Below are 26,001 nucleotides of genomic sequence, written 5' to 3'. Positions count from 1 at the left end.
TTGCTTTCTGCACCGCAGTTCAAAGACCGATATTTCGCCCTCTAATCGCTGACTAGAAGCCCTTCCAGAAGTCTCTTCTTCGGCCTTCTACCAGTACTGATATGGCTGCTGCCCCATATCAGAGGAATGCTTATTTAATGGTGGCATTTATTCGCCATGTCATAGTATCGTCATAAGATTCTTGTAGCTTTTTATAGGTAATCTTGTCCCACCAAGATTCCCACTACATCCTGTTGACACTACCGCTGTTGGTTGGGAGCTCCTTATTCTATATATTCAGAGCTAACCATCATATCTGATGGTCATTCCACTATCGCACACATATAGAATAGTACCATGAATATAATATATAAAATACTTATATTTTAAAAGTGATATAATGTATATATAACTGAAGAATAACACAAAACCTAAATACTAAGTTTCTAACAAAAAAATTCTTATGAACATTTATTTCCATGTTATTCAAATAATAACATAGAACTCATTAGGAAACTTTACGCTTGTTCTTAACAAAATTTTCTTGGATTTAGCAAAATTTTGTTCACGTCGTTTATAAAATATTTAGTAATCTCTGTGGAATTCTGGATAATTTCGATGATCAACGACGTAACTCTATTGAGGTTCTTAGCGAACTAAGGGTCTTAGACTCCGACCTCTTATGCCTCTAAGGAAAATGCAGGAACACAGATTATTAAATAATTATAGTACACAATAGTAATATCTGTTTGATGTGATCATAGTAAATGTAGCATAACGGGGGGAAAGGGATTGTTAGTAATGGAGGCTGAGAATCCCATTGCGTACAATATCGTGTTGCGTACCAGGTCGACCTCCTCGCGGTTCTCCCTGGAAACTATCATGGTTAATTCCTGATGAATTCATCATGATGGGCAAACTGACCTGCTTTCATTCTCATCTATCACCCTTCACTGGTGCCCGCCAACTGGTGGGCCGTCAATTTGTTTACCATTCTAAGTTGCATAAAAAATACCATTGATCATTTCTACTACTGCACACAATATCTGTAGGTAGGGTATATAAAATAGACTGCAGTCTATTTCATCTGTGATTCAGTCGTTCTAATGGTATGTTTCGCTTCATACTCGTAAATCTACATAGCTATCTATGTTCGAACAATACAAATGGCAGTAATAAACAATTGCGTCCACATGAGAATGTGTTTAATGTGTACACGGATAATCTTATCGTCTTGCTTTATTAGCGGACATAATTCCGAGATAACACTTCATTACCTAATATTTTAAAATTTCTTACACTTGAATGCACATGCGTATTTGATGGTAATCATGCCGGGCGAAATAATAAAGATTGGAACAAAAAACTACAACTTTAATCGTAGCAATTAAATATATAAGAAATGTGTTTATTTATTTATTTCACACTTTATAGCACCAAGTAAAAAATAATAATTACAGTGAATATTAATGAGAAGTGATACAAAAGGCGGTATGTATATACAGTCACAAAAAAAAACATATAAAATTGAATTGATAACCTCCAGTTTTTTTTTCTAGTCTATGTTGAAAATCTTTTAATAATTAAGGGAAATTTTTACATTTTACATTTACAATTAAATTACTCGACTTTATTACCAGTGGGAGTCTTTGAACAAAAGCAGTAAGCTTAGGTACGTCTGTGCCATTCATGTATTTGCCAAAAAGCTGCTGGCTGTGTTTCGGTTTGAAGCAATGAAATTACAGGGTACACAGGCATTACACTTTAGTTCTCAGGAATAGCAACGCATGACAATATGTGTGACACAGTATAGGTACTCTGTTACGTTCACGGCACTGTTCACGTCTATAGGCAACGATTACCACTTTCATCAGGTGAGCAGTCAGCATGTTTGCCATTCTGAGTTGCTTAAAAACTTTTCAACGAGACCTGAAGCCATGCCTGTCAAGGAATTTGTAACGTCCTTACAAAAACAGGTTTAAATACTGTCAAATGACTTTTCAATCTCCTTTATTTCAAGATCCTTAGTGACAGGAGTCAGAAGATTTTTCAAACATTTCAAAAGTTAGAACGAACGTTATTACTACGTCAATCAAATTGTCTTCTTCGCTTCCGTGGATGCGAAGGAGCGATCCCGAGTTGTCGTTCCTCGGACTTATTACATGTCACAATATATTCTATTTTCAATAGAAATTAAATCCATTGGTATAGTGCTCGTGATTATTTTTGTCTCTATCACCTAATCGAAGGTTTCTTTATGTGACAGAATCCGTTTAGCCCGAAGGATAAACATGTATAAGTGGCAATGGGCTGGTCAGATAGCTCGAAGAACCGACAACCAATGAGAAATAAAGGTTCTTGAGTAGTGACCCCTTCGGGAAAACGCAGTGTAGAACACTTATAATTTGTTAAAAATATTATTATTTGTTTATTTATTCTTTATTGCACAATAAAACTTTATAAAAGTGGCGAGCTTAATACCATAAGTATGGCATTCTCTACCAACTAACCATTAAATAAAAACAGAAAGCGTATGAAGGGCAGATTATTTCTATTATTTTTATTAAAATCCTTCACATATTTTTTTTTCTTAAATATCTCTTCTATATAGACATTGTCTACGTACAATTTTATTATATTAATAAGATTTCTTGTAAATTATAGCATATTATTAGTGTTTTATTTCGCTATCAGATCATTTTTAAAATAAACATTTAGTAAGTTATTTTCAAAATTGATAGGAATGTTTTATCCCCTATTCGACTTTTTCGTTGTATTTTTACGTCTTAGTAAAAGTACATACATCAATTTTTTCTTAAATATTCCATGTACAGATACCTGTGTAATAAAATTTTTATTATATTAATAAAATATGATATTTTAAAGGTTGGGTGCACTACGTCACGCAGGAAACGCACTAAACGAAGAGTTGGAGACAGAAGTATACAGGTGGGCGCTCGAGACTATCGGCATGATGATGTTTGGCATCAGGCTGGGCTGTTTGGATGGAGAAGTACATGTGCCCACTGCTGAAAATAGGTAAATAATATTGCTTTATATTTATGTATGTATTATTTATTTTGTATTTACATACATTATTAGTTGTTATTTTCTTTACCTGTTCCAATTATGAAATACCGCGTTCATGATTTTCTGTTCATCCCAAAGGTAAACTGGTAGAGAATGCTACTAGAATTAAGTCCTCCTTTTGTACCACATTTTATTTTGGTCAATAAAGTTATTTAAATAAATCTAGATTTAACAACTTATATAATTCATGACGCAGAACCTTGCTTTGCGAAATGAGGTCTCTGGTTTGATTCTCAGTTAGCCCAATTTAAGAAACAAACTTTTCTGAATTGGCTTGAGTTTGGATATACTATGTGTTCTTTTTGTTTTTTTCCAATGAATGACAATGGAATGCTAACCCCGCCTGCGCTCTCAGCATAAATTGGCGGGGCACCAGTGAAAGGATGAAAGTAGATCAGTTAGCGCATCGTGACGATATCAACAAGAATTAACCACGATGATTTCTAAGGAAACCGGGTATTTTTCACCCTGTATGAGATTTTTTTAAAATGAGGTCGTCAGACTTGTCTCAATTGTGACATAACAAAAGTTTGTTAAAACATATCATTATTATCAGCTTTTAACTTTATTTATTTATTCTTTACGCTTGGCAGGCAATTGGCAACCGCAGTTAGGTTTTAGTAATGTTTCAAGAGAGGCGTTGCTGTCCATCTCTCGACCCTTAAGTTTACCTTAGTCTCGTCCCTTAGTCGCTCTCTTACAACACCCATGGCAAAATATATATATGTCTATAACTTATTAATTTAAAAAACAAAGTATAGTTTCCTGTTTTATATTGATTAGTCGATTTGAATTTTTTTTTTATTTCCGCTACTATTAGCATGCATGAGACTGTCTTTGATACATTTGACACCGGGGATTGGCTACTAGTAGTAGAGACTCTATGACCTTCCCCATATAATAAAAATCTATGACCTTCCTATTAGTCATCTACACTCATGTTGCGATACGTGTTTCACCTTGATTGTTTTGATAGTCACACGCATACTAAACGTAGTATTGTAAGCAAAATATGGTAACATTAATAAAATATTTACTGGCTGGTAATTTCCAAAAAAAAAGAAGAAGAAAATGTTCTCAATTCATTTGAATTTTTTTTCGATTATTTTACATGATTACGTCGACAATTCTGATCCAATTTTCACAATTACTTTTGCATGAGACTTCCGAAAAATAACGCCTAATTCAGAATTTTTTTTTCTTATGTGCCAGTGCATGTAAATAGAATATTATTATCGAATTAAGAATAGTGCCTAATGATATATCCGTGTTATTTTCGATAACCTTATCAATTACCAAATTACACTCCAATGCATTCCATTCGTGTTACGTACAAGGGCTCGTAATGAAGTGAGATTACTGATATGTAAAATATATTTGTTATAAGGTTCAAATTGGCTTGGTAACCTTGATGTGAAGATTTGTGACGCGATAAAAACATTTTTCTATTTAGGTCCCGAAGAGTCGATGGATGACGACATACAGTGTTTGTTCTCTATCAAAACGTATCGAAGGACTTAATCCAGATGTTTGGTCAGAACTCAGAGAAATCGGATGGCAGTTACCTAGACGTAGCGAGAAACACATAAGACTGATTCCAAGTTTTCAACGATGCCTTAAAAGCTTTTGATAGACAAATTAGGTAAGTTAAAAATTAATCCGAAAAATCTAATATGACACCGTCTAATATATACATTGTATTTTTTTAATTAAATAAATTATTTATTTTGACAAATATTGACAAATATTACTCATTTTTACCATTATATTAAAAAAAATTAAATATATAGTTCATAATTTTCTACCAGCGGTCATATTTAAACGGTTTTATTTAGACCTGTACGGTATTTATTTTTTTGGGTCAAAATAAAAATTAAGTAAGTTGTCAATATTAATCAATTTAATTTAAATGACAATACAATATAATAAAATCAATAACATTATAAATCTAAGATGGCCGCCGATACAAAATGGCGGATTACATATTTTGCTTTGCAAAATGGGTATCAAATGAAAGGGCTACACTAGTAAAACACGATGATTATGTCAAAATTTAAAATTCAAGATGGACGCCGTTCTGAATATGGCGGACTAGGTACATTTTTTTTATGGGTATCAAATAATAGAATTTCAATGAAATGCTATCCTAGACACTCAGCGTTCTCAGATATAAACACTCAGACACCCAGACCCTAGACACACAGACAAAGACGATAAATGAGGATGACACTAGACACTACACTAGACACTCAGACACTAGACATCGACACTCGACACTCAGACACTAAACACCAGACACTAAACACTCAACAACTCGACACTCAGACACTAGACACTGACACTAAAGACACTCGACACTATTTTTCACACTGACACTGACACTCGATTTTTTCAGACACTAAACGTCGTCAAACTTGTCACTCAACACTGACACTGACATCAATACAAACACTAGACACTTCTATATAAACATATCATTATCATATCAAGACTTTTAACACTGTCTCAGTGCTTGACACTCAGACACCCAGATACTAGACACTCTGATACTCGACACTAGACACTCGTCACTAGACACTCGACACTCGACACTCGACACTCGACACTCGACACTCAGACACTAAACACTAGACACTAGACACTAGACACTCAGACACTCGACACTCAGACACTAGACACTCGACACTCGACACTCGACACTCGACACTCAGATACTGTCCATCTCTCACTCGACACTCAGACCTTAAGTTTACCACTTAGTCTAAACACTAGACACTCAGACACAAGCTCTCTTACACACACCCATGGCAAAATATATATATGTCTATAACTTATTAATTTAAAAAACAAAGTATAGTTTAAATTAGTTTTATATTGATTAGTCGATTTGAATTTTTTTTTTCAAAATTAGAAACTATTAGCATGCATGATTGATCTGTCTTTAATTTAGATACAATATAATATAATAAAATCAATAACATTATAAATCTAAGATGGCCGCCGATTGGCGGATTACATATTTTTCCTTAGCAATAGATCAAATGAAAGACCTTAAAACACATGATAATAAAAATCTATGGACGCTTCCAATATTAGTCATCTACACTCATGTTGCGATACGTGTTTCACCTTGATTGTTTTGATAGTCACACGCATACTAAACGTAGTGAAATTAAACAATTGTAAGCAAAATATGGTAACATCAATAAAATATTTACTGGCTGGTAATTTCCAAAAAAAAGAAGAAGAAAACGTTCTCAATTCATTTGAATTTTTTTTCGATTATTTTACATGATTACGTCGACAATTCTGATCCAATTTTCACAATTACTTTTGCATGAGACTTCCGAAAAATAACGCCTAATTCAGAATTTTTTTTTCTTATGTGTCAGTGCATGTAAATAGAATATTATTATAGAATTAAGAATAGTGCCTAATGATATATCCGTGTTATTTTCGATAACCTTATCGAATTACCAAATTACACTCCAATGCACTCCCATTCGTGTTACGTACAAGGGCTCGTAATGAAGTGAGATTACTGAGTATGTAAGCCTATTTGTTATAAGGTTCAAATTGGCTTGGTAACCTTGATGTGAAGATTTGTGACGCGATAAAAACATTTTACTATTTAGGTCCCCAGAAAAAACATCGATGGATGACGACACTCCGAGTGTTTGTTCTCTATCAAAACGTAACCTCGAAGGACTTAATCCAGCCGAACGTCTGGTCAGAACTGCTAGAGAAATCGCAGATGGCAGTTACCTAGTACGTAGCGAGAAGACACTTAAGACTGATTCACAAGTTTTCAACGATGCCTTAAAAGCTTTTGATAGACAAATTAGGTAAGTTACAAATTAATCCGAAAAATCTAATGTGACACCATATACACATTGTATTTTTTTAATTAAATTAAAATTTGGCAGGTAAAACGTAGGTAAGACAACTACTGCTGTCACAAATTATTAGTGCCTCTGTCTTCTCCACTGAATAGTTACCACTTTCCATCTAATTCACTGTCAACTATATTACCATCCCAATCCGTAAAAAAAAAACTTAAATATGTAGTACCAGTATCTACCAGCGGTCTATATTTTTCATTCAAATCAATTCAAGGTAATCAAAAAGTGAATCACTTAATCAACCCTGTAGGAATATCAATTAAAAGGCTCGGAATGAGTAAAAATGTAAAATAGTTGTATGAGACTGATTTTAAAACCAAAAACAAGAAACTAACTCTCCTAATCCTATTATTATTCATTGCTTTTGCAGCCTTACAGAACATTTCCTCACACGAGCTCTAAAGAACTTAAATTCCGGAGACTTGAGGCCGGAACAAGTTCTGCTGAACAAACTTCGTCCATTAGATATGCGGATACTACCATTAGCGTCTGATGTACTACTGGCTGGGGTCGGCCCCGTAAGTTTCCAAAAAGTTTATTTCAATTGATTAAGTTGTATCACAATACAAGATACAGTATATTAAAATTTCAAGAACAAGTAGAAAGTTTTCAAATAGTACAAAATAGTGCAACGTATCGACCTGGGTCTTGATACAAACTGTACTGTCTGGGGGAGGGCCGTATGGAGAAGAGGGTCTTCAAAAAATTTGTGTACCTACAGTTTCTTAGTCAACAATAAAGTAAGAACAGCCTCGTATTGCAATTGTTGATTAACAATTTTATCTACTTCCCATCCAGATAGATCAGCTCTTTTAACTTCTTAACAATAAAAAGTCCTCGTCTATTAGTGACAGTTCCAACATTTTAATAATTGCATCATCGAGTTGCGTGCCAGCAAGCATACACAATAAATCCTACAGCCTAAGTGTTTTACTTATGGCAGATAAAACAATGTTGGCGAGGAATTTGTCACGGGGGTATACGTTAAACAATTCTGTGTTCTATTTTAGGAACAGATATGTTTCTACGCCGAGGACTGAACCCTTATAATTTGGCTAATCTCCAAAGCAAAATATACATATATTATAATATGCTGATATGTAAAACATCAGTTGGTATATTAAAGTCAATTGCAATAGTTTTCCACTAGTAAACGGGCCATAGAAACGAAAATCATAGAAACTGAAACATCGTAAATGACACATACTTTTAAGATGTTATTTAAATATACGATACCATATTATTACTGAGCACGAGTCTATCTCTTTCTAAGAAAGATATTATTAACCTACTATTAAATACTGGCTGACAAGACTGTTCGATATATTTTCTCATTTCAATTTTACCTTCTCATACACTAGTGTTTTTAAAAAAAAATCTTTTACGACATCTTGGAAATAAAAAAGAGACGTAACCCGACATATTCTTACTTCATCAGCACACAGAGTATGTATGAGTATTATATAGGTAATCCTTTTACTTGCAGCTTGTTCAAACAGCTATCAGCATGTTCTACCAACTGTCCCTCCACGCTGCACAGCAACAGCGAGCCCACGATGAAGTTGCCTGGTCTGTAGCATCCAGGGACGCTGGAGCCGGGTCCCCTGAGATGCCGTACGTTGCTGCCTGCACTCGAGAAGCCCTAAGACTTCATCCAGCTACTGGTGGAGTAGTGCGAAGAAGTAACGAGAGATTGTCTGTCGCTGGATATGAAATACCTGCTGGGGTAAGTTATTTTGTGGTATTTAATATTTATGAAGAGTTCAGTAGGAATCATTACATTTCTTTTGAAATAGCGATTTTCTCTGGATAAGTAAGGTCTCTCGTAAGAGATTTGGCATAAACATAGATATTAATATACTTGTAAAGAGTGGTCTACCACTGAAAATAAATATATTTTTCAAATAAATATACAGCAAATAAATTTTGAGACCAAATTTGGGAGGCTTATTTATAAGCTCATGTTTCTTTGTAAAAGTGATTTGAAATTTGAAAAATAAATTAATTTATAGTAAATACTTACTAGTATTATAAATATGAAAGTGAGTTTGATTGTCTGTTATCTTTAGCGTCTTGACAGCTTAACAAATTCACTATGAAATTTCGTATACACCTTACTATATAGGATATAAAAGGATTTAGGCTACTTTTTATCCCGGTCAAACAAGTCAAACATATCCTGGTCACGCATATGAAGTCACGGGTTAAAGCTAGTATATGTATATATTGTTATTTACATTTCAAATAGGAAATATCTGCAGTAATTTATTTTGACACCATTGCCCAAAATAGGAGGAAATATATTTATAATGCACTTAATAATTTCTTTACCTGCTTACTCATAACGAGTAAACGAATTATCAGGTTTTTATAAATAAGGCAGAGGTATTTATAAATGATCATTCCTTCCTATGTTCATCCCCTTCTCATTTATATGTATACTCCGTATAGGATGGCCCCATAAAAATGAATAATGGCGGTCACAAAATTTAAAAATCAGTAGCACGGAATTAAATTTAAAAAACACACACGCCCACGAGTGACGCAAAGGAAATTTGTACGAACAAAGTATATGTTAAATAACAATAATAACACATTAACGCCGTCATAAATAGCTAAAGATATCATCAGCATCATATCCACTGTCAACTGTCCACTGCTGAACAAAGGTTTCCTCCATAAGGGGGGTTCTGTCAGTAGCTATCACGCTTGGCAGGCGGCTTGACAACCACATAGGCTTTAGTGATGTTTTAAGAGTTACCCATCCCTAGACTATTAAGGAAATATATTTCGCAATAATATCTTAATAAAGAAGAAAAGGAGTTTTTATAAAGGAATAAAAACGGTCATGTTTTTAATTTCGGTGCTGCTACTGCTCGCGTTTTCGTCCGCGTGTCATGAAAAGTGACTAAGGGAACTTTATGGTTGAAGGATGGACAGCAGCGTCCCTCTCGAAACATCACCAAAATCTGACTGTGGTTGTCAACCCGTCTGCAAAGTTTGGCAATACTAAAAAAACCACAATAGGAGGAGATCTATGTTCAGCAGTGGACAGTAAGGGCTGAAATCATAATTTGTCAGCGTGACGTATTGATTTTACCGGAATAAAAAATAATCTATATTCATTGTTTTAGTCGTTAATGCGCCAAGAAATAGCAAGTAAACTCACTTTCACATTTACAATATTAGTAAGAATTTATTTGGATAAAGCATTAAATTAAAATTAAATTACATTTACACTTTGTCTTCCAGGTGGATATAGTTTTAGCACATGGCGTGACCAGCAAATCTGATCAACAATGGGGCAGAGCGAAGGCCTTCATTCCTGAGCGCTGGTGTAGTGAAGGATGGGAACCATTGAGAGCTTCGAAAGCTCACCCCTTAGCTTCCTTACCTTTTGGAGAATCCTGCCCAGCGGGAGGGATAGTGGGAAAAATGTTGGACTCGTTAGTGATTAGAGTTCTCGATAGATACAGACTGGAATGGCACGGTCCACCGCCAAATATGGTCACAACCGGTGTCAATAGACTGCAGCCGCCATATTACTTTGTGTTGCAAAACGCTGCTTGAACGCTGTGATATTTTTAACTTTACCTGTATTTGTCGACGGGCTAGATATGTGTATCTCTTAATGAATTAATTACGTACATATAGGTGTAGGCCTATGATAACAAAAAACATATTTACAAAAAAAAATATTTAAAAAAATTCCGTAATAAATTCATAAAAACTTACATTTGGAACATAGCATTATATGGGTGTGAAACCTAGACAATGACACGAAAGGAAAGAAAGATGCTTGAGGTATTTGAAATGTGGACATTGAGGAGAATGGAAAGGATAAGCTGGACAGAAAAAGTAACAAACGAGGAAGTCTTGAAAAGAGTGAATGAGAAAAGAACAATAATAAAAACAATAGAAAATAGAAGAAGCAAAATGCTGGGCCACCTTATACGACATATTGATTTTTTAAAAAGCATAGTAGAAGGAAAAATAGAGAGCAAAAGAAGAAGGGGAAAACCGAATAATAACTACAAGGGGCAGATAAAGGAAACACTAGGTGTCATGTCGTATAGAGAGGTCAAAGATGTGGCCTGGGATAGAGCTGGCTGGAGGAAAATGCGTTTAAATGCGCGTTTAAATTTAATGCGCGAAAAATTAGTTGTAATGATAAGAAGAAACTCTTAAATGAAAAGAGAGATATGTAATAAAATTTACCTCTTCCAATTTTCGATATACTATTTTGTAATCTTCCAAAAAAATTTCTCTTTTGGATCTGTATTATTTACTTTATAATTATTTATGACATTCAATTAAGTAAGTATGATAATAATTCATAAATTAATAATAAAGAAATAATTTTAATAAATTAATCGTTTTATTTCTTTAACATTCTTTTTGGAATTTCAGAATTAACATAGACAAAAACGAGTTTTTTTACTGATGGACATCATAAAGTTATTATTTCATTGACAAGAACTTGTAATTATAAAAAAAAAGAGTAAAAGTTTCTGTAGATTAGAAGAGACGGTAAATTTATAAATAGCTTATTTGGTGGCAAATATGTAAATTAACTACTGTACAATCTCATTCTCTCAACATTATAGTAAAGTTTATTCAATGTATTATAGTTAATGAAAACCAATGTTCTCCCAATATCAAGACAAATCAAAAGTAATCCGACACGTTTGAACAATTCATTCGGGAATCAGACGACTGTCTTACAATCAATCTTTGTTAACAAAAACAAAACAATTTGACGCTTGTACTGCGACTTTTCGTTTACAATCCCGCAATTACCCTGAATTGTTTGATAAGCAGATAAATAAATAAACCCAATAAAAATCGCAGCAAATACTAGCCCTAGATTCTATAATATAGACAAAGTTGAAGTAGATAAAACTTTATCTGAGAAATTAATTCAGGGTACAATAGGACGGGGGGGCGGCGCTGCCAGTGACTGGGAAGATTGCTAGTCGCGAGCCTCAGTCACCGGCGTGTAGGCGCCGTGAAGAATACCGGGGTGTTTTTAGTGGGTAAAAATCCCACAGTACCCATTCGTCGTCCCGCCGGCGGATGGGTCTCTTTGGAAGATTTTCACCCTAGTTTAAAAAAAAAGGGTACAATAGGACTGATATACTGAAGAAGGTAATACTTAAAATTAAAAAAGTACTAATAAGTATTGTAATCATTTATGTCGGTTTTATTCATTAACATCTCAACTTCAACCGATGATTAGACCTGATAACCAAACTCGTCACACTGTGACGTGAAAACACGATTGCATAGTACTTATACAATCGTGACAGATCGATCACCACGCAATTGCCCCTGGAAACCATTGTAGTTACCTAAATAATCTAGTAAATTCCCCCCTGTAGACCAACTATTTTGACTCCATTCTCATCGATTCCATTTACATCTAAAATGAGCATACAGTGAATTCGATTCCAATGTAATTGTTATTCCAAGGACATATATATATATATATATATATATATATATATATATATATATATATATATATATATATATATATATATATATATATATATATATATATATATATATATATATATATATATATATATATATATATAAACACTAAAACATACAGTAACAACAATAAGTTAATAACAATGTTAGCAAAGGCGAACTTATCTCTGAAAGAGATTTCTTTCAGTCAACCTAACGCAGTGGCATAGGAAGTAGTGAGTGGGCAGTAGTAATGCAAGACAGAAATTAAAATAAATTTATATATCTGTTCTAATATTATAAGGAGAAAGATTTGATTGAATTTCATTCAATTAAACATTTGTCCTTTTTCAAATTCTATCCTTTTTCAAATTGTATTCTTTCACCTATAAAAAGCTGCATTATCAAAATAATATATCGCTATTTATGGTATAGCAGGAGGATCGTGGGAAGTTTCACATGATAGAGTATATTTTTAGCAATGAGACTGGTAGTTTGCATTACTAACAATCCCTTCCCCCCCCCCCCTCCCCCCTAAATAGTCGTCTATTACGATACCCTGACATTCATCCGAAAACGTGACACATTGTATTCTTGCTGTAACAAAACAGCTAATAGATACAAGTATCTAGTTCTATATTTAGTGTTCTATTACGATAGACTGATAGAGGACAATAATAGAAACTGTCACTAGCATTCCCTCGCGTCAGTCAAGATACTGATAACATCGTAACTAAGAGAAATGCTATAGTGACATTTAAACCACACCTAATAATATAAGTAAGTAAGTAAGAAAATCAACACGTGGATGAAACAAAGTGTAAATTTTTTGGATTACAGCTAAAATTTTTTTAAATTTTCACAGATGTCTTTTTACTTTATGTAAGTATAGATTGTCTTCAAGAACATGGCATACCCAAAAAATCCAAAGAACTAAATATATATGAATATTTTCAAGGTTTCGAGGACCAAGGAATATAATAACGCCTTTGGTTAGATTGCTACTGAAGATATTTATCCTTACAAACACAAACAGAGCACCACGTCTTTATGTGGTCACACACATTGAAATAAAAAGCAATACTTGCTCATACTCGCACACAGCAGAACCACAAAACATCTGCGACAAGAACACTACTACAAGCAAGGTATTCTGTGAAGAACAGAGAACTAATGTCTGTATATGATCAGACAACGAAGTAAAGTTGAAGAGGTTTGCCATATTAACGTACTGCCACAATTATTTTTTTATTTTGAGTACGCCAATATGTATTCTATGTCCTGACATATACAGGCTAAAATCCGTTGGCGTCCTTTTAAAAGTATTCTGCAAGTGAACTAACATAGAGAAACATGATAGGAAACCACTCTGTGGAATCAACTTCAAATAGCAGTATTTCCGAACCGATACGACGTCATAACCGTCAAGAAAAGAGCATATTCCTTTTTAAAAGGCCGTCAGCACAACTGCAATGCCTCTGGTGTTGCGGATGATCATGCGCGGCAATGGTCACTTACTATCAGGTGAGCCGCATGCCCGTTTGCTACTATTTTTTTTTATACAACTTAGAATGGCAAACAAGCTGACGGCCCACCTGATGGAAAGTGGTAACCGTCGCCTATAGACATGAACAGTACCATGGATATAACAGAGGATACTGTTTCGCCCATAATACCCCCCATGCGTTGCCATTCCTGAGGACTGAGGTGTTATTCCTCTGTATCCAGTAAATTCACGCCATATCCCACCCTTCAAACCGAAACACAGCTATGCAAACACAACTGCTTCACGGTTGAAACACGAATGGGACCCAAGCAATCGACTTTTGTACAAAGTCTTCCTGGTATAAAAAATCTCGATAAATTAAAAAAAATGTTGTCACCCATTTTAACATGATGCGTCCAACTGTTAAGTTATACTAATGAAAGAGTTAAAATACACAAAAGCATTAATACAGAGCTTACATTGTATTGTATTGTAAAATCTTTATTGTACACACTTTACATTGGACACATTATTATGTAGCCAGTTTTATTGTTCATAGTTTTTATGTTATTATGTGTGTTAAATTCAAAATTGGCACTACCTTCTATTGTCCCCTTTCGTCTGCACTGTTTTTACGATCCTAGTTTCCAAAGTTGCTTTACTAATATATATTTTCAATATTCCTGATTTCTTGTATCGTTCACAGATACTGATGATTTTGAAGCCATATTGTAGTTTCTGTTAATTATTTTTACTTCCCAAAAATTTGACAAAATAACGAGTAGTCGAACTGAAAATGCACTTCAGTTTTGTGTCTTTTTAACCGACTTCAAAATTAAGAAGGTTTTGCCATTCGATTGTATTTTTTTATGTTTGTTACCTCATAAGATCGTAGGTTGTGAACCGTTTTAGAAAATTCTTTTTTATCTGAAAGAATATACAGATCAGTCCCATAGAACAATTATCAAAATCGGTTCAGTGGTTTAATTTTTAAATCAAAATAATTAGTTTTGTCACAACTGATATCGAGTTTTTTTTTTTTTGGAACAACCTTAATTCAATTAATTTCCGATTTCGGTAATTTACCCTTTGGAAGATAAATAGATATGTAATATAAATAGATAGATATATAAAAAAGAATCCTTTGACTATTGAAAGGACTCTTTATTCATTTTAATAATCTCTTATTAAATTAAATAACAATTTTAAAATACGAGATAATAACGATAGAATTATACAAATATTTTCATTTCCTCCCTGTGGTTTTTAGATAAACTATTTACTGTGCTTCTCTGGTTTTAGTTGAGATTATGCCCACGCCTTTTCGTGATCTGATAGCGTTCTTTTTCACTCCACAAACATCCAAGATTTACGACCTACCCTTATAATAAAACGGCCCATACCAACCCGGGTTTATATGTCTTCCCTAAAATATTCGGCCAAATATTCATGGTTTTTTTTGGTATTAAAAGCTTATTCATAACATACGAATTAAATACCATCAGTTTAATGAATTACGATGATGGCGTAATTAAATTTTGCTAATATATTATGATTTATGTTTTACTAGCTTAGATATGTTTTTTTTTGAATGGGTGAAAATGGCATGGTATCCCCGCCTGCGCTATCGCTATACACTAGTGGGGCACCAGTGAGAGGTGATAGGTGAGGATGAAAGGGCAGGTCAGTTAGCCCATCGTGACGAATTTAATGATAGTCACAATAGTTTCCAGGGGGAGCCGCGTGGAGGTCGGCCTGATAGCAATGGGGATTAACCTCCCCATTACTAACAATCCCTTCCCCCCGCGTGGGATATGTTTACTGACCGAGGCATCAGGTAGTCTATAACCTTCTCCCTTTCATATAGTACATTTATACTAAACTTTAATTATTGGTTAAACTGTTAGGGCGCTATATGGTAACAAATAAACAAAAAAAATAAACTCACTTTCACATTAATAATATTAGTAAGGATGTATGTACAAAATGTATGAAAAATATTTATGTATGTCTACAACGTAGTAACCATAGTTATATAAAATGTAATGTAGCAATGTGTAATTGTTTATTTACAACAATTTTCAATTTTTTCACCGCATAATTACATTTTTGTTATGCCAAAGGTTGACTGGGAGAGAATCCTATATAATATTAAGTCCGCCTTTTGTACCAGACATTTGTTTTTTGTAATGTGGTCAATAAAGAATAAATAAATAGGACTTACATGATTTTCTTAATTTGGAGCTAAATGCTACTATGTAATATTTCCAGTGAGTGCCATTTATTATAACTAGCTTTTATCGCGACTTTTTCTGTGTGATCGAGATATATCGATTAAGCGGTATAAGTAGTAGCTTATATCCATCTCCATCCCAAATAGTACGGATGTACTAAATTTTATATCGATCGATTAAGCCACCAACAGACAACAAACTAACTTTCTCATTTATATTAGTGAATATACTCGTAATAAATATTTATATTAAAAAGTAATAAACATATGAAATATATTTCCAAAATAACTATTTTTAGTGATTGATAAAAAAGAAATAAATATAAAATTGTAATTATTTGTTTCTTTATTTGTAAAAAGAAAAACCAACCAGGAATGAGAGACTTTGTACAAAAATCGTTATGTTTGGGCACCTCTGTCCCATTCGTGTTTCTACCAGATGAAGCAGTTGTGTTTGCCATGGCTGTTTCATAAAAAAAGCGGACTTTGAAGGATGGTAAATAACTACAAGACGTCAATAATGAAGCCACTTATAGATTTTTACCAATAGATCATTCCTTTCATACAAATGAAGTTAGTAAAGTATTTTTATCCAAACATATTCATAATAAGTAACCAGTGAAGTTAAATAAATATAATCAGAATAATAAATAAGTTAGAAGTAAAAGTAATCACTTCGGTACTTTCTTACTAAAATACAAACAATAAATCAATTTCGTTGTGAACATTAAAATGGTATGTAATAAAATATGCCGTCACGAACTTGTTTGCCGTTCTAAGATAACTGTCATTTTGTAAAAAAAAAATGACTTATTTATATTAAAAATAAAATTTTCTACAAGATGTCAATAATGATACAAACACACTTAACTAGATTTTTATCAATAGAAAATACATTTTATTTCAAAATAAAAATGTTGTTATTTATTACCCGCTGTTAAACAAGATATCTCGAAAGAAACAAGTTATACAAACAATATAATCATTTTGAATAATAAAATATATAATTTATATTAGTAAAAGTAATCCATTCGGTTAAACAAGATTCTTACTAAAAAGTACAAACAATAAATCAATTTCGTTGTGAACATTAAAATGGTATGTAATAAAATATGCCTCACGAACCTCATTATTAAGTTATACAAACACAGAGTAACTATCATTTTATAAATGGAACGTGGAAAATACATAATTTATATTAAAAATTAAAATTTTGTTATTCATTACCCGCCGTTAAACAAGATATCTCGAAAGAAACAAGTTATACAAACACAGAGTAACTATCATTTTGTAAATGGAACGTGGAAAATAGATAATTTATATTAAAAATAAAAATTTTGATATCCATTGCCCGCCGTTAAACAAGATATCTCGAAAGAAACAAGTTATACAAACACAGAGTAACTATCATTTTGTAAATGGAACGTGGAAAATACATAATTTATATTAAAAATTAAAATTTTGATATCCATTACCCGCCGTTAAACAAGATATCTCGAAAGAAACCACTCACTTGACTCATTAATAATCCCCTGTCACAGTTACAAATTACTTGTCCCATCAACTGAATGGCAACGCATCTTAATGTAGACACATCTCCTTACTTTTAAAACGCACATTACCACTGTGCAAGTTCGTCTTGCTTTAAGGATTACCAGACATTTGGTTCTGCCCATTTCGCGGCGGATTCATTTTATCACGTAATAGAGTAAGTAGCCTATTTATCGTCAAGGAAGAATACTTTAACGCAGTGTTTTTCAATCTTTTTCATGACGCGACCCCCTTAGTATGTAAAAATATCTTGCGACCCCCCACCCTCCACGGTTTCGAATATATATGAATTTTATTATAATACAATTATGAAATCCACACACACACAGTTCCACACAGTTGTATTTATATTTACAGCTAGGTATCGATGAAATATTCAATTCAATTCAATTCAATTCAATTTATTGCATTCTACAATATAAACTAAATAATACATAATAAAGTATCTAAAACAGACATTTAATCGATGACTGTTATAGATACATCATTATGTATTATTGATTGACTGATGTATTTACGGAATGTTGATTTTTCACTACTTCGCGACCTTCCGCCACCTTGTAGAGGCTCAGGGACCCCCCAAGGGGTCGCGACCCACACTTTGAAAAACACTGCTTTAACATAATATACAGGAAAAAAGAGATTGCTAGTAACAAACACTGGTGGGTGGTGGTGGGCAATGGAGGTACCCATTGCTAGCAATTAGGTCGACATCTGTAGGGTTCCTCATGAAAACCAACGTGATTAATTCCTAATGAGATCGTCACGTTGGGCTAATAAACCCGATTTCCTCATCTATCATTGCTCACTGGTACCTCATCAGCGTGTACCGATAAGACAGGCGGGGTTACCATTCCATTTTCATCTATTAAAGAAAAACGCAGATATCTGTAAACCCAATTAATCCACAGTGGCATTAAGATCGAACCTCGTCACGTTAGATTCTAAAGGAGAAAGTATTGTTAGTACTGAGAACTAGCAACTCCATTGCTAGCAACCCTATCAGATCGATCTCCACGCGGTTCGCCATGGAAGCTATCGTGGTTAATCGATGTTGAATTTGTGATGAAGGGCCAACTTACCTGCTTCCACCCTCACCTTTTATCTCACACTAGTGTTTCCCCAGAGTATACCGATTTACCGATGGGGTCACCATTCCATTATCATCCTTAAAAAAAACTTAAATATAGGCTTATTGAGTGTTCATGCCAAGTTTTGATGTATGCTTTCTCTTGATGCGTCATCTAAAAAATATATTTCATTGGTTTTGCTACTTCTAAAATCAACGCTTACAAAATGGCTAAGAATAAGCTAGTACCCAATAAAATAGTCGTAAGTATGCCTGAAACGAAAATAAAGGGATCTTGTGACATCATTAATAAAAAAAACTGCATTTAAATGGATGACGAGCAAGTTTCATTTGTAATGAATTGCCTGAAGATCCTTAGTAACGTTAAGTCATTGGCTTAGATTATACGCCATTAATTTTTATAGACCTGATACTCGTTGATTGAATGAAATACTTTTCAGTGGATAAGAAATAAGAGTGAGGTAAATTTAAAAAATCAATTTAAAGTATTTTTAGATTCTCTTTGTTCTATTTGTCTCTTTAATCTTTTATTTATAATGCGGCTTGGTCCCAGCTACCGCCATGTTGACTGAGTAGGATAAATGGTAGGTAACATACTTCCTTTTTCCTCCTAAGTACTGCATATATACCAAATTGTTTATAAAAGGACTAGTGGCGCTATTTCTAAACATATACTCTGTTATATCGACCTCTTTAGAAACCATAGACCGAAAATAATGGGGCCCAGATAAACCGTGCCCAAAACGAAATTGGCTAGTCATCATTATTATCATATCAGCCTATAACTGTCCACTACTGAACATAAACCTTCCCCTAAGGGGGTGTCGCCAGTAGTTGCCACATTTGGCAGGCGGATTGACAACCGCATTTAGGCTTTGGAGATGTTTTAAAAGGGACGCCGCTGCCCATCCCTCGCCCTTAACTGAAATTGACTAGTGCCCAGCCTTAATTTAGGAATGAGACTTTCAGCTATGGGAGGAGGGTCAACCCCCCCTCGAAAAATAATCTTAAATTACGCCAAATCTGATAACTATCATAATTAAATTCTGCTGAAATCGTTACGAAATCTCCTTCCGCGAAAATGTACGGAGCAACATCGACTTATTATGTACTTTTATAAAAAAAAAATACTGCACAAAACAACCTCAAGACATTATAAAGTTTAATTATGTCCGTAAATTTGTTAAGACAAGAGTCAAAGGTAGATGAAAGACGTCCCTCGCATATACAATGGTTCCAAATTAAAGGGTGCCTTTGACAATCCTTGATGTAGATATATACCAATTGTTAAGATTCACCTTTGTAGATCGTTTGTTATTGTACTAACTAGTGAATGGACACATTCATTGTTCTAATCTGTTGAGCCTGATAAATCTTAACATCCCATATAAACTAGCTTGTCCGAATAGATACCCTTCTATCTAGTTCAAAGTTTCAAGACAAATGTGAGCCATTTCTCAGCTATTAATAAAATGCAGTCACAATATAGTGAATTTGGGGGGAAAAGGGATTGTTAATAATGGGGATTAGTAACCCCATTGCTAGCCAAGTACTATATCAGGTCGACCTCCTCCTGATTCCCCCTGAAAACCATCGTGATTGATTAATTGTTAGATTCGTCACCGTGGACTAACTGACCTGCTTCATCCTCACCTATCATCTTTTACTGGTGCCCCGCCAGTGTATACCGATAGCACAGGCGTACACTATTCCATTATCATCCAGTTAATATATATATATATATATATATATATATATATATATATATATATATATATATATATATATTTACCAGAGGGAGACTGTACAAAAGTCGATTGCTTGGGTACCTCTGTCCCATTCGTGTTTCAACCGTGAAGCAGTTGTGTTTGCATGGCTGTGTTTCGGTTTGAAGGGTAGGATATGGCATAAATTTACTAGGTACGGAGGAATAACACCTGAGTCCTCAGGAATGGCAACGAATATATATATATATATATATATATATATTTTTTTTACTGGATGATATATATATAGTGAATTGTCACGATTGTATTGATATAAATGCGACTTTTACTAACGACTAAGGGACGGCGAGGGATGGGCCGCAGCGTCCATATTAAAACATCTCTAAAGCCTGACTGCGGTTGCCAATCCGCAAACTGGCAAAATCCCCTAAGGGGAGGCTTATGTTCAGCAGTGGGCAACAGTTAAGGGCTGATATGATGACGATGATGAAATGCGACCTTTAATAAATTCAAATCCATATTGTATAATACCGTGTATTTCCGGCATAGAATGGGCCATCCCTTTTTCCCGTTAGTGTCGAAAAAGATGATTAAGAGAATTTAATAGTCGAGGGATGGACAGCAGCGTCCCTCTTAAAACATCACCAAGGTTTAACTTCGGTTGCCAATCCGCTTGGCAAATACCAACAAAGCTCTCCAATTGTAGGAGGCATATGTTTAATAGCCTCCTTTTTGGGCGACTAATGAGTTCGGTTTTATTTTTTGTCTATGTACCTACACAGACAAAAAATTCCGCAATAACTTCACTAATAATAATAATTTGATTTGAATTTTATAATTCTTTTTGCACTTAATATGGATTACTCCCTTGGTGGTTTTAAATTAATTTTATCACGGCCTCTATCCATCCCCTTTTTGTCGAAGAAAAATCTTAAATAATAATTATTTATAAAATACTAGATTTTACGCTTTCGCTCGTGTGCGATATTTGGTTTTTAAAAATGATAAAACACTATACTTCCTAATAAAAGGTTAAATTTAAAACTTCGCGTCCCTATCTTAAAATTAACAAATGTTCATCTAAATCAAATCATCCTCTATTTCACTATCTTAATGGTGGAATTTTAAAAAACTGTTAAAAATACGTTTTATTTTCAATAAAACTAATAAAAAGTCTAAAATCAATTTTTTTACTTGTAACTTTAAAAATAACAAAATGCCTATACAAATTTTCATCCTCCATTTCCAAACATATTGAAATTATATATTATTTATTTTATTTATTTGTAATCTGAAATCTAAAACTAAAGTTTCCTACTTGAAGCTTCAATTGTAAAAACACTCTCATATAAACTTTCATCTCCTATTTCACCATTCTACAATTACACTATTTCAAAAGTCAATAAACATTAATTTTTATTGACTTTTTAAATACCTTTACCAGAGGGAGACTTTGTACAAAAGTCGATTGCTTGGGTACCTCTGTCCCATTCGTGTTTCAACCTTGAAGCAGTTGTGTTTGCATGGCTGTGTTTCGGTTTGAAGGGTGAGAGATGGCGTGAATTTACTGGGTACAGAGGAATAACATCTGAGTCCATCTGAGGAATGGCAGTATACTCTGTTATGTCCATAGTATTGCTCATGTTTATAGGCGACGGTTACCACTTTCCATCAGGTGGGCCGTCAGCTTGTTTGCTATTCTAAGTAGTATAAATAAAAAATAAAACATTAATTTGTTTTGAACCAAGAGCCTACATCTAAAATTCCTAAACCAGTGAAATTCCATACCAAATTTCAACACCCTGTTTTACCTTCTTAGCAGCTGAATTTTCACAATTCCTTATTGTTATATAAAAAACCTATGTACGAAATTTCAAAATTCGTGTTTCGGCTGTGCATTAATATATGGCTTAGTCAGACAATTGGCATCCTTTTTTATATGTATGTCAGCCATCTACTGTCCACTGCTGAACATAGGCCTCTCCCAAAAGTGGGTCTTTGCCAGTACCTAGTTATCACGCAATATATGTACTCATATATAGACAAAATTCTATTTATATTTACCTATTTTATATTACGACTTCCAATAAACTTAGTTTATTCTAAGATACGATTCGTCCATGTGCCAAATTTTATACAAATATTTTCAGCCATTGAGTCCTCGTAGGTAAACTTCAATTTATATTTTAATAGAAATGCCTTCGGTATATTTACGCATTACTCTCGTGGGAGTGTCACATCAAACACTGCAACAAAAAGACATATCCTTAATGGATTCAATCACATCGTCCTCTCGTGTTGAGGCATCATAGTAGGCATTGAGAGGGAGGTACAGTCATAACCTGGAATTGCTGTACGCCCAAACGACCCGGCGCGGTTGAAACGCGGGATTTGATCTCGTAAACAAGCGATTGCCAAAAAGTCCTTATGTCTACATACGCCCCAACGGGGCGATTTTAACTTTCTGGGAATTCAAGCCTAACAAGATGGATTTAAGTCCCAGGAGATGTAAACAGGAAGTTCCCTTCCTTTCGATATAAAAAGAAAAAGGTTTCGATTATAAATCGAAACATCATTGTTCAAATCTAGCTACGTAATAATAGTAATTCTTCTAATTTCTATTTTCAAATTTACTTGTCCATTTTTTTAATTCTTAAAGACTTTTTTTTTTCTCATAATACCTTCTTCAGATATATCAGCCTTATCGTATCCTGAACTGATTTCTCGGATCAGATTGTATCTATTTTGCCTACTCACGGAAAGAGAGGAATTAATGAATTTACTGGGTACAAAGGAATAATATCTGAGTCCTCAGGAATGGCAACGCATGGGGGGTATCATAGGCGAAACAGTATACTCTGTTATGTCCATGGTACTGCTCATGTCTACAGGCGACGGTTACCACTTTCCATCAGGTGGGACGTCAGCTTGTCTGGCATTTTAAGTTGTATAAAAAAAAAGGATGAAAATCGGTAGAAGTCCTCACATACCTACGAATGTGATAGAGGGACTATTCCCAAAGGCGGCTCACAATAAAACACATGATTGCACATTTACGAATTGTTACCCGATGAGTAAAAAGATACTAGTTCCGTCCCGAGAGAAATGACCTAGTTGGAGATAATAATCTCTTCTTGGTACTATTCGTTTATTACGGGATCCCATACACATACACAGATACAACTGTGATAGATATAAAATAAGATCCAAGCTACCCGAGATTTGTCTACAGAGATTTTTTTTCTTGAAGTTATAAGTTACATAGGGTTCTGGGAAGCCCGTCCTTGCTATTTGATACCTATCTTTATTTAGGTACAGAATGTTTTACGCGCAACTACGACAGCGAGATTGTGTTGATTGACCGAGATACTAGTATAGTATTATATTATCTGTGACCGAGATATTTTATTTATTTATTTATTTATGGCAACAAACAGTCATTTACAAAATATTAATAATATATAGGTACATTATAGTTTTACAACAACAGACCTTACAGTGCCAATAATAGTATTTTAAACATAGAGTTATTATTCATGAAGTCCCATGGCAGCACGCAAGAAATTTTGTAACAAATCCAAAGTACTAATATATATAAGTATCAAAGATGAAAAAAAAGAAGCGCCGATTTAATTAAAACATACAAGTTTTTGAGTTAATCCTTCTTTGCATAAGGGTGGAAATTTCCATCATAACAATTTATATGCTCAAAAATTATATAAAAGAACAATTTCACTTTAAGTTGATCGTGTATGGATACCTTTTTAATGTCCATTGCAGAAAAAAAATGATAGCTGTCAAACTTATTTTTTTAACCATTTTTCCTTTAATTTTGAATATGAATTACATCACCTTGATTTATATCACCAATAAAAAAAAAAACATGCAAAGAAGCGTAAATTTACTTTTAAAAATATGAAGAGATTCATAAAAGGGATCTATAGAGAGATATAATGTAGTCTATGTCTTTCTCCGTCCCAAATACTTATATAAGGGTATATCAAATATCTAGCGATTAATTAAGCAAATACCAAAATAACATTCTTGACATTCATAATATTAATAAGGAAATAAGAATAATGAAAAGAAGAAATAAAAAATGGCAGACCATCGAGGGAGGCATGTCTCTTACTGGTACACGGAAAAAGCTCCAGGATAAATACACCTAAATAATATCTACGTGATAGAGCGTTAATAATAAAGTTTTAACATTTATCTTAGTTAACTCGAGTTAACTAATTAAATTTTCCCGAAAACAACAATTACTAGATTGATTTTTCATTTCTAAAAAATTCCCGTATTTTTACTATATATTCAAATTTCATTAGAAAAGATCATTGTTTAATGAATATACGGTATATTTACTAACGAGGTTTTTTTTTAAAGGGTGAAAATGGAATGGTTGCCCCGTCCGCACTATCAGTATACACCGACGAGGCACCAGTGAAAGATGATAGGTGAGAATAAATGCAGGTCAGTTGACCCACTAGAATGAATTCGACAAGAATTAACCATGATGGTTTCCAGGGAGAACCGCGTGGAGGTCGACCTGAGAGGGTATATTGCTAGCAATAGGAACTACTAGACCTCATTACTAACAATCCCTTCCCCCCTACTAAGAAGGTTAGTAGAATGTTAAGAATTGTAACAATAAATTTCGCCTGACAACTATTAAAAAAAAAGTTTTTTCAATGGTAGTTAGGTTTTGAAAAAAGACATTTTCGTTCGTGTGTCATTTTCTTTTTATCGACTTATATATATCGCACGCATACATATATTGGGACATATATTGGGACAAATATCGCAATAATTAATATATATCGCTTTGTATCAATTTTATTATATACACAACATAAAACCAAGAGGCTGATAAAGTGGAGGGCACTATGCTGCTGGTCGATTCAAGACGGTGGATAGGTAACCTGGATGAAGGTAAGTTCAAATAAACGAGATGTTCTAGAAGCCTAAAGCCAGCCCTGCTAGCTACAAAGATTCGAGTCAATGGCCTCCACCTTCATTATCCTCTTGTGTTCGTAATTATTATACCATTTTCGTAATACATAATACAGTCCACTACCAACCGTTGCCAGACGATTAATTTCATTTTTCTACAATTTCATTTCACGAACGGTTAACATAAAACTTGCGGGGTGAGTAGAAAAAATATCTGGAAAAATTTTAACGCTTTTTTTCTGTCTACAATGACTAAGAACAAGCTTCCAATATAATACACAATAATTATCAAAATTCCAGACATATTTCAATCTATATAATTTTAAGAAATTACTTGATTACTATTTAAACTTTAGAGAATAGACATATATATATATATATATATATATATATATATATATATATATATATATATATATATATATATATATATATATAACAAAAACAAGAAATTGAGCTTTCATTTCATGATATATCTACAATATTCAACTGAATTTTCAAATCTAAAATGCAGA

At 33.7% G+C, this 26,001-nt stretch overlaps 1 protein-coding gene across 1 annotated transcript in view; it reads left to right on the top strand.

The window, feature by feature from the left end:
• LOC113520534 (probable cytochrome P450 49a1) overlaps positions 1 to 11,340 on the top strand; it is a 48,741-nt gene extending 37,401 nt beyond the window's left edge. Inside the window, exons 6-10 of the mRNA XM_026905891.3 lie at positions 2,866 to 3,018; positions 6,705 to 6,914; positions 7,342 to 7,489; positions 8,458 to 8,697; positions 10,224 to 11,340. Of these exons, the coding sequence (XP_026761692.2) occupies positions 2,866 to 3,018; positions 6,705 to 6,914; positions 7,342 to 7,489; positions 8,458 to 8,697; positions 10,224 to 10,541 (1,069 nt within the window). The 3' untranslated portion in view covers positions 10,542 to 11,340. The remainder of the gene's footprint in view (positions 1 to 2,865; positions 3,019 to 6,704; positions 6,915 to 7,341; positions 7,490 to 8,457; positions 8,698 to 10,223) is intronic.
• The last annotated feature ends 14,661 nt before the right edge of the window (positions 11,341 to 26,001 follow it).

The sequence above is a fragment of the Galleria mellonella genome, unplaced genomic scaffold, assembly GCF_026898425.1.
Source record: "Galleria mellonella isolate WM207_F2 unplaced genomic scaffold, CSIRO_AGI_GalMel_v1 utg80, whole genome shotgun sequence".
NCBI lineage: Eukaryota > Metazoa > Arthropoda > Insecta > Lepidoptera > Pyralidae > Galleria > Galleria mellonella.
This window is presented reverse-complemented; position numbering and strand designations above follow the sequence as displayed.